Here is an 11128-nt window from a genome sequence, read left to right as displayed (position 1 = left end):
ACTTTGTTTTAAGCTTACTTAACTAAGAAGATATTCTCTTAACTATATCTAGTTAAGATACAAATTACTTATTTTTGATGACAAAAAGTTTGTATTAAATAAGTTTGTTAGTTTAAAATAATCTTCCTCGATTAAAAGTAGCCGTGTGCTATCATCACTGTAGATACCAAGAAGAAGATCTTAAACAAGATCTAAGTTTGATCATGAGAAAATTCTTGGTTTACCTAAAATCTTTGTTCAAATTTTACTTTGTCCTTTATTATAACGAAAATGCTTATTACAAGAATTCAGTTGGACTGACTGTTCAAAAAGATCTTACAATAATTTCAAGCAAAGGAAAAAGAAAACGTCAGAAAAAAGTATTTTGTCAAATAATTAACTTAAAACACCAAAATGACAACTCCACACATAATTGCACGGACTACAGAAAAGAATCTAGGCACTAATAGACGGCACTTGTCAACTACCTTTTTTGAAGGTTCTGTTGCATTGCAACAAACCGTTCATTAAATTGCATCCTCACTGCGTCGCTTTGAAACATATCTTTATACACTTGAACAATGGCTGGGTTGTGCACCACTGGTAAGCTCATACGCAACATTTGTAAATAATTTGGAGGAAGTCCGGGTCGAAGAATCAGTCCTGGAGCGAAAGGTACAACCGGGGTGCTTTGAGGTTGATAGGGCAGCCTATGATTTGGTATTTTACGCTCTTCAAATTTAGGCGGCTGCGCACTTTCAATTGGATGGATCGTTATTGCTTTCTTTTTAGTCAAATCCAGAACTTCTGGCATTTCTCCAGAATAATTTATTTCCCCTTTTGATCTATGAACACCATTTTTCTCGGGTATTTGGACTGGCTTAACCTCAACTTTAAGATCAGGACGGTTCAGTAGCATATTCACATTCGAGATCAATTCACTTGCCTCTTTTTGAGTTTTTTCAATACTAATCAGCGGTGGAACTGGCCTCTTCTCCGGTTTCTTAGTCACGACAGGTGTTATTGAGAATCCACTTCCTAAGTTCTTCAAATACGACATGGATACCTTGGAATTAACATCCCCCGCAGATAAAAGCCCTGTCCTTGAATCAAACACTGCTCCCGTTTTAGTTTCCACTTTAGCACGTTTGAGTGGTCTATCAATCTCAGTAGATACTCGTTGTGACGATTTTTGAATATCTACAGATATTTGTTTCACAGGTTTTTCAATTTCTAAAGTTTTCTTATTTAAATTCTCAAGGGCAGATCGGCCATCAATGCCAGTAGAGATCTTTGTTCCGTCAGCAGCCACTATGGAAATGTTTAGCTCAGACAGCGTCTTCAGAGCAGGCAGAATGTCAGCTGGTAAATTCTGATGAACACCCGGACGAGGTACGTGCACATGACTAGTTGCTTTTACAGCTATTGGCTTGACACTTGTAGAACTTGGACCCGCCAACTGCACAACCTGTAAAATAAAGCGGTCCATTATATCTAACGGTCCAATATTCATTCATTATATCTACTGCTTCTAACTCACAGTTAGAGTTTGATTGTAAATGCTCTTGAGATACAAGTTCATAGGTCTTACATTTGCATATTATCGTAGACACAGACAAGTATGATCCTAAGCAGGGGGAGGGATAAGTGGTAATGGGGTCAAAAGTACAAAAATAGTTTAGCCGATGTTTTTTGAGTCCTAAAGAGACCTTCATCTTCACTTAAGTAAGCTATGATAATCATGTCCAGTTAGATTTTTCGAATAGGACAAAAAAAAATAAAATAAAACTTACAGGTCTTAAGAATCTTTTTTAGGAATGGTTTATGTTTTCTTTTCATTGGCAAGTGTGTAATTTACTTTCGATGATGCTTTTAATGCTTTAAAGGAGACGACTGGGGGGTCGGAACTCCCCGTCCCCCTATCCCAAGCTATGCCACTACAAATTCTAAATGAACTGATAATATTTCTGGGATCAACCAATCGATGGAAAACAACCTTAGACCATAGAGTGGATGATATTCTTGAATAGCTTCCTTCCAAAGTGGAAAAGAGGTCTGGACACGCTTAGGCACAACTTGACAGATTTCAAATACCAATCGTCCCTTTCAGGCAGAATTAATGGCAATAAGTTAGAAACAACAGTTAATAGCAAAATCAGGGGTAACGTTACAAAAATTACGCGCGAACCCACATTAAATTTTTCCCATAGAGCGGCGCAATTCTGCATAGTTTTATAAGGCGAGAGAGGGGACAAAGTTTCCAAAAAAGGGGGGTTTACCAGAAAGGCATCATGTTTTTTTTAACTTTAAAATATTTATCACTCTTTCAATATTTTCGTTTTTTTAGGAATATAATGATGTGCCCTTTCAGGCAAAGAGGTCATCAGCACTTAAAACAGCAGTTGATAGCAATATCAGTTGTTTGCGTTTAAGAATACACAAACATACGCGTATTAAATTTCCCAGAGAGTGGTGCTTTCCTGCATAATTTTCTGCAGTGAGAGAGGGGATGACATTTCCAGAAAAGTGGGTTTCACCAGAAAAACATCATGTTTTTCTTACATAATATTCTAAACTTTTAGTATTTTAAGTTAAACTAAAAAATTAATTTTATTTTTAAATATATATTACTCTCTATTACTTATCAGTAACATATTTATAACTTATCAGCATTTAAAAACAACAGTTAATAGCAATATCAGGGTTTCGCGTTGAAAATACACAAGCATACCAGCATTAAATTTCCCAGTGACGCAACCCTGCATAATTTTATGCGGTGGGAGAGGGGGTAATATTTCCAAAAAAGGGGCTTTACCAGAAAAGTATTATGTTTTTTTTAACATTGAAATATTTCACACTCTTTCTGTATTTTCAGTTTTTCATAAATATACAAATATGCCTTTTCGGGTACAGAGGTCATCAGCACTTAAAAACAACAGTTAACAGAAATATCAGGGGTTCGCGTTGAAAAACAAACAAGCATACCAGCAATATATTTCCCAGAGAGTGGCGCAATCCTGCATAATTTTCTAAGGTTGGAGAGGGGGTGAAGTTTTCCAAAAAGGGATTTTAAAAGAAAAGCATCACGCGTTTCTGTGAAAATACATTAAATATGAAAAAATTAATTAAACTAATTTTTTAGTTAAATTAAAAATTAATTATTTTTTTAATATTTATTACTCTCCATATTTTCGGCTTTTCAGAAACAAACAAGCTAAAAAAAATATATATATTTGTCACCATCGCCCATAACAGGTAGCCTACAAATTTACGGTGGCCGGCGTTTACCCCCCCCCCCCCCGAGGAAAATGCCCCCCAGGAAAGTACCCACCATGGAAAATACATCCCCACCCAAGCCCGCAGAAAATACTCCCGGTAAATACCCACCCCCCTGGAAAATAAAGCTTTCCAAATTTGAGATTTTTGTTTGATTTTTTTTTCCATAGGGGGAAAGAATTTAGGTACTTGTGTATCCTACGCCCCTAACTCAAGCTTACATTGTGTAAAACTCGAGAAGAAACCGGTTTCTTCGTTAGTTTCTTTTAGCTTAGCGTGAGACAATACAAAGACAAGTAACAGAATAGATTGGAAACATATAATTTGGGATATATATTTGCAAATGCGGGGAGGGGGGTAAAGTATTCGGACAGTTTGAAGTCAGAAAACAATTTTTACTTCATAATATGCAGAATAATTGAACCTAACGTATTTTAATGCAGACCCGCTATACTTTAACCCCCCCCCCCTAATATGTGAATATATAGCCCTAATTTGTTTCTAAGTAACAAGAAACTAACAAGAAACCGGTTTGTTTTCGAATTTTACGCATCGTAAACTTGACTGAGCGGCGTATAATATACAAGTACTGGATTTTTTTTGTGAGAGAGCCAGATTCCCCGGTATTTTTTTTAAAAAACAATCAGAAATTAAATTTAAAAAAAAACAAGTTTGTTCAACTGAAAGTGAGGAGCAACATCAAAACTTAAAACCAACAGAAATTATTAGGTATATAAAAGGAGTTGTCCCTTCCACAAGACCTTGCTCTTTTAGCTAATTTTTTAACTCTTTGTCCTTAATTCTTTAAGGATGATTCCCGAAACACACTAGCCGTTTAATAATAATAAGCTTTGTTTTAAAATTAAAAAAAAAAAATCTTTAGCGTAAGTTTCGTTATCTTCGTTAGTTTCTTTGTTATTTTTGAAACCAATTTGTCTTATATATTTGCAAATTAGGGGGGGGGGGTAACGTATAGCGGTTCTGCATGCAAAATGTGTTGGGTACAATTATTCTGCCTATTGTGAACTAAGAATTGTTTTTTGACTTTAAACTGCCCAAATATTTTACCCCCCCCCCCTTTATGTGCAAATATTTAGTTCAAGCTATATATATTTCCCATCTGTTCTGTCACTTGTCTTTGTCTTGTCTCACGCTAAGCTGAAAGAAACAAACGAAGAAACCGGTTTGTTCTCAAGTTTTCAACAGCGTAAACCTGAGTGAGTGGCGTATAATATACAAGTACCAAAACTCCTTCCTCCCACGGAAAATAAAAAACAAAGCTCAAATAAAATTTTCAAATTTGGAAAGCCTTATTTTCCACGGGAGGGGGGTATTTTCCAAGGGAGGGGGAAATTTTCCATGGGAGGGTATTTTACAGGGGGTAAACGCCTAAAACCAAATTTACAAAGTCATATTTTAATAGAGATAAATATTTGAATCCTTGCAATCAGCAATTGACTAGAGACAGGCATATCAAATAAAATTATTTGATTTTCACCTAAAATGTAGGAGATTTGTAGACAATGTAGACATTGCGGCGTATAATGTAATAGAAGTAACCTTTTGGTAATAAAGAAGCTGGGAAGGTTGGTTGGTGTGGATGTTTCATAGATCAACCATTTTGTTAATTGGTTTATTTAGATGAGAATCAAGATTTTTTTTTTTTTAAACTTATAAGGAAATGAATTACTACATTACTCATGGCCTATAAAGGCTTTTAGTGTTAATAAACGTTATTCATATCACGAGATATATTTCCTCCATGTTGGCATAGTTGTCGTTTTATGTGACTTAAGGATGTATTGATACGTTTTTTTCTGGTTTGGAAAAAAAATAACGTAAGTAACTACAAGTTCAAATTTGTTATCCAAAAAGTACTAATTGGGTTTTCAATGCAATAAATTTCTCTTTTTTTTTATTCCAAAAAGATGCAAATGCATCCACGAGATGAAGCCACTGGGAATAAAATCTTCTACCTCTTTTCTCTCCCCCTCTTTTTCCTCAGACAAGAAAGGACATTAAAATTAGCAAAATTTTTACGTTTTTCTAATTTATTACGGACCATTTATTATAACGTAGAGCATTGTGAGTGGAAGTTTTTTCTTTACTTTATTTTTTTCTTTTTTGCAGAAAAGTAATGCCGAAGCAAACTTTTGGTTTAAGTCTATTCCCACTTTCTCTTCCTCTCTTTTTTTTCTTTTTCTTTAGTGGTTGCAGATGACAAAAGAGAGGCGGGATGCACTTTCAAGAGAAATATTGAAAAAAGTCCTCGTTTTCTGATGTTCTTCTTCTTATTATAGCAGGACCAGCGCTTTCAAAACCTCAACTGAGATTCAGAAGTTACTTGGGAATTTGCTTAACCATAAGCTTGCGAGATTCAAGGTGATCTACTTATGAAAACAGATAATCTAGACTTATATATGCTTACCAATTGCTTACCAAAAGCAATCGCGAGCATGCTGCATACTTCTGAACTAAAGCAAAGTAAAAAGCAGGCAAAGCCTAACCAACAAAGAAGCATATGAATTTAAGCATAAGCCCTAAGTTCCTCTACTGTACAAATTCTTAGTTAACCCACTATGACCAGAAATATAACACACACAACTGTGAATCCACTATCACGATGGCAAGTTCCAGTTTGGCTAAGTTTGAATATTTTGTCTAATGCTTGTTATTATCTGAGGATTTTTGTTAATGTTGTCTGAAGATTTTGGTTATAAATAATGTTTGAAAATTTTGGCTAATATTTTTAGTATTCGAAGATTTTGAATAAGAGTAATATTGAGTCAAAGACAAAATAATGGCTTCGCCAAAAGGACACAATAAATATGTATTCTTTTTTTTTCAACTGTGCAAGCTTCTGCACAAAAGCTCAGCCTTATACTTTCGTCCCGGTCTGTAATTTATCTTTGAGTGTCCCCGGTCGTCATTTATATCTCCCGGTCGTTATTTGTGTCCCAGTGTCCCAGTCTGTAATTTCTCTTGAGTGTCCCGGTTGTCATTTATATTCCCTGTGTCCCGATTTTTAGTTTTCTTTTTCTCCTTTTATTTTTCAGTTTTTTTCCTTTTTTTATTTTTTTTTCTTTTTCAGTTTTTAGTTTTTTTTAGTTTTTTTATTAGTTTTTAGTTTTTTTTCTTTTTAGTTTTTACCTTTTTTTTAGTTTTATTTTCTTTTTTAGTTTTTAGTTTTTTACCTATTTTTGTTTTTTAGCTTTTTTAGTTTTTTTTAGTATTTTCTTTTTAGTTTTTTTTTGTAGTTTTTACCTTTTTTAGTTTTTTTTCATCTTTTGTATTAATGCTAAAGCCAAGGTTCGAACCTGGAACCTCTCGGACCTGGAACCTGGAACATAACGCTTTACCAACTCAGCTACTTCGGCTTGAATACATTCGTTTTTGAATTGGTATATGATGAAAAAATTCAGACGTCATATAATGACGTCACTCGACAGACAGACAGACAGACAACTTATCTATATATATAAAAATAGTTGTCTGTGGATGGATGGATGGATGTGTCAGGTGACGTCACCTGAAAAAACTGGATCAGGTGACGTCAAAAACTGAAAAAACTAAAAAAAGGCAAAAACTACAAAAAAACTAAAAAACTAATAAAAAAAATAAAAAAGCTAAAAAACTAAAAAAACTATAAAGGTAAAAAACCAATAAAAAACTAAAAAAAAAACTGAAAAAACTAAAAAAAAGGCAAAAACTACAAAAAAAACTAAAAACTAATAAAAAAAGTAAAAAAGCTAAAAAACTAAAAAAACTAAAAAAAAGGTAAAAAACTAAAAAAAATAAAAAATAAAAAAAACTAAAAAAAAGGAAAAAACTGAAAAATAAGCTAAAATAAAGGTAAAAACCAATAAAAAACTAAAAAAAAAAAGGAAAAAACTAATAAATGACGACACTCAAAGAGAAAAAAAAGGCAAAAACTACAAAAAAAACTAAAAACTAATAAAAAAAATAAAAAAGCTAAAAAACTAAAAAAACTAAAAAAAGGCAAAAACTACAAAAAAAACTAAAAACTAATAAAAAAGCTAAAAAACTAAAAAAACTAAAAAAAAGGCAAAAACTACAAAAAAACTAAAAACTAATAAAAAAAATAAAAAAGCTAAAAAACTAAAAAAAACTAAAAAAACTAAAAAAAGGTAAAAAACTAAAAAAACTAAAAACTAAAAAAAACTAAAAAAGGTAAAAACTAAAAGAACTAAAAAAGAAAAAAATAAATGACGACACTCAAAGAGAAAGCGACCAGGACAAAAGGAATGTTCGATTAGCAATCAACAAAGCACCGGGACACAGGGAGTATAAATGACGACCCGGGGAAACAGGGGGATATAAATGACGACCGGGACAAAAAAACTAAAAAGAAAAAAAAACTAAAAACTAATAAAAAAACTAAAAAATCTAAAAATCTAAATAAGCTAAAAAAGAAAAAAAAAGGAAAAAAATAAAGGAGAAAAACAAAACTAAAAAACGAATGTATATACAGACCGGGACACCGGGATACAAATGACGACCGGGACCCGGGACACAGGGAATATAAATGACGACCGGGACACAGGGACACAACTCCGGTACACCGGGATACAAATGACGACCGGGACACAGGGAATATAAATGACGACCGGGACACAGGGACACAACTACAACGGGGACACCGGGGGAAACAGGGGGATATAAATGACGACCGGGACAAAAAAACTAAAAAGAAAAAAAAACTAAAAACTAATAAAAAAACTAAAAAATCTAAAAATCTAAATAAGCTAAAAAAGAAAAAAAAAAGGAAAAAAATAAAGGAGAAAAACAAAACTAAAAAACGAATGTATATACAGACCGGGACACCGGGATACAAATGACGACCGGGACCCGGGACACAGGGAATATAAATGACGACCGGGACACAGGGACACAACTACAACGGGGACACCGGGGGAAACAGGGGGATGTAAATGACGACCGGGACACCGGGACAGGGAATGGTCGATTAGCAATCACCATCAACAAAGCTCAAGGGCAATCATTAGAATCATGAGGTATAGATCTGAATACAGATTGTTTTCCCATGGACCATTATATGTTGCATGTTCAAGAGTCGGTAAACCTGACAATCTATTTATATGCAAAGACAATGGGACAGCAAAGAATGTTGTATATTCGCAAGTTTTACGTAGTTAAAACCATATATATATATCTATCTATATTCACAGGTGGGACACAGGGACACAACTACAATGGCGCGTAACTATTATGGCGCGTAACGACTTACGCGCGCGGGGGGGCTTGGGGGGGGGCGCGAAGCACCCCCACCAACTAGGTGTTGGGGTGGCGCGAAGCGCCACCCCAACAGCTAGTTTTTATATAAATAGATATTTTATATATATAGATTAGCATATTTCAAACAATTTCATGACTTTATATTTTGGAAGTTTTTGGGTTTCATGACGCTAAAAAAAAAAACAACTAATTTTCGTGTCACAACATGGTAATTTCTTGGTACTACTGCAGGGTTTCGGCTCCTCTGAAGAAAACACTATAAAAAAGAATAGTACGATTGGATATTTTATTGAAGCATTTATTAAATATCATATTCGCTTTTCTACCAGCCCCCCTTGCCCCTAATAGTCCCAAGTATGGCCTTTATCCCCCCCCCCTAAAAAATATAGTCCCATGAACAAAAATCATGGATATGTCCATACCTGGCTTTGAATATTTTTTCTTAGTCCTATGGATCAAATTTCAGTGCAAAAAAAAAAAAAAAAAAAAAAAAAAATCAAAATGTTAGCAAACAAATACAGAGAAGCAAGCAAAGACTCGATTTAAGATATTGACAATTAAACTGACGATGCCAAGATCTCCTTAGCAATTAAACCAAGCAAATTTTATAATTTATTCCAAGAAGACGAAAGCAAATCAGCTTTAGTAGCTTAAAAGGCTGTAAGTTACAACCAAGGCCGTATCCAGAATTTTCGTTGGGAGGGGGGGGGGGCACAAAAAGGAACTTTACAAAACGAATCAAAATTTGTTTATATACATTTTTCTTATTTTATACGAGTCGGACAAGCATTCCGGGGAAGGGGAAAATCGGGAAGCCCCCCCCTCTAGATACAGCTAGGGCTATATTGCCCAACCCAGGACATAAATCCAATTTATTGGAAAGTGACAACACAAAAAAATACCTGTTGTTTTTTATCGTTATTAACAAATGAAAGATCTCTTTTCCATCTTTAAGACAAGACAAAACAATTCCAAAATTTCAACTATTTTTGCATTTGAGAAAAACAGATATAACGCATTTAAAAGAAAAAGAAATTCCAATAAATCTTATAATTAAAATTAAAAAAAATATTTCAAAAACAGGTAGAACTTTAAAACTAAAAAACTAATCACTGTTCACTTTGTACATTTAAGCTGTTTAAGAAAGTTTGCGTAGTCTGAAAAATTGTTTATTAATAATTACTGAGACCCAGCGAAGCTATAGGAAATTTGATTAAATCAATTGATCGAGGATGTAAAATTAACAATATCACTCTAACAAAAAGCGTCACATAACACCTTTGGAATTACTGCACCCAAAATCCCGGACACACCCAATGAGTTACCTGTTCCTTTGGTACGGTTATAGCCATATTAAAGCTCCCATTAGCTGTTTTAAGAGATGCTTCTACAGAACCTCTGTTAACAGCTTTAGGTGATGTTTCTACTGGGGTTCCATCGATTGGTTTAGGAATTTCTTTCACAGCCTTTTCTCCCAATTGAGTGCTTTGCTTAATCTGAGGTGTAATGGGGTGTATCTGGGGTGTACTATCAATTTCATCAATATTTACTTTAGCAACTGAGCAACTCGTTTCTGTCTCTTGCTCCAGGTTTTCTTTCTCCAATTTAGTTGGATTTTTATTTTTCCTTCTTCGTTTTCGGCCGAGATATGGACTGCTATTGCGTGTTGATCGGGTTGATAGTTGTGGACCATTTGAAGTCAGGCTTCCGTTCTATAGAAAACGGCTTTCAAACTAAAGAGCATTCGACTACGAAGCACAAATAAAGGCAATGCACATTCAAAAATAGTAATGCAAGCAACGACTAAATAAAAATAATACATAAACTATATAATATAAATAAAATGTAAAATAAATATAGTAAATAATACATTGAACAATAAAATAAATAAAACAATAATAATAAATAATAAACTATTAACCAAAAAGAATAGGACAATTTATAAGATTTGGACCTTCAGCGAAATGTATAGGGAAAATAGGGGTTAAGAAAAGACTAGAGCCAATCACAGTGTATGCGTCTGGCGAATTTACTAGATGCGTAGAAATTTGAAAGAAAATTATATATTTGACATGGTTATTATACAATAGAACATGATTAAAATGGAATTTTCTCGTTCAATAATAATTATTGAGCCTTTTTCACTTTCAAGAATTAATTAGTTTCATTTCAGCTCATATTTGATTTCTAAAAATTTTCTTAACTTTCAATGTAAATTTATGTTATCATTCAGAATCAAGTTCTGAATCAGTCCCAGAAATGAACATGATTACCACTTTTTAGACAAGGCTAGAACAAAGGTGTCCATTTAGTTTTTGCTCTTCAAAAAACCTTAGGTTTCTCCATAATTTGATTACTTTTTCTTTTCTTTTATTACTTTTGACTACTTGTCCTATTCTTCTTAAAAATGTGTGGAAACTATCAAGGCTTTCAGAAGTCTGTTAAAATTTTGTAGACAAGTGTAAAATATCAAGGCTCTGGAAAGACTACTAAAATTTCAAAGACGCGTGTTAATTGAAAATTTGAAGGCATTCGAGAATTTGTGGTTGATTTATGACATCTACTTTGAAGTAATTGAAAAATAGATGGCATTATT

The 11128-nt window shown here is 33.7% G+C and overlaps 1 protein-coding gene across 1 annotated transcript; it reads right to left on the bottom strand.

Annotated features, from left to right (window-relative positions):
- Positions 1-232: 232 nt before the first annotated feature.
- On the bottom strand, positions 233-10244 carry LOC136026324 (AT-rich interactive domain-containing protein 5B-like; the record flags this gene model as incomplete). The annotated part of the gene is given in 2 exon segments (XM_065702748.1): positions 233-1447; positions 9858-10244. Coding segments are annotated over 2 exon segments (1371 nt in total), but the record flags the coding sequence as incomplete, so codon positions are not given.
- Positions 10245-11128: the final 884 nt, after the last annotated feature.

Source organism: Artemia franciscana, chromosome 4 (genome assembly GCF_032884065.1).
Source record: "Artemia franciscana chromosome 4, ASM3288406v1, whole genome shotgun sequence".
Taxonomy (NCBI): Eukaryota; Metazoa; Arthropoda; class Branchiopoda; order Anostraca; family Artemiidae; genus Artemia; species Artemia franciscana.
The sequence above is the reverse complement of the archived record's forward strand: the minus strand, read 5'-3'. Positions and strand labels throughout refer to the sequence as shown.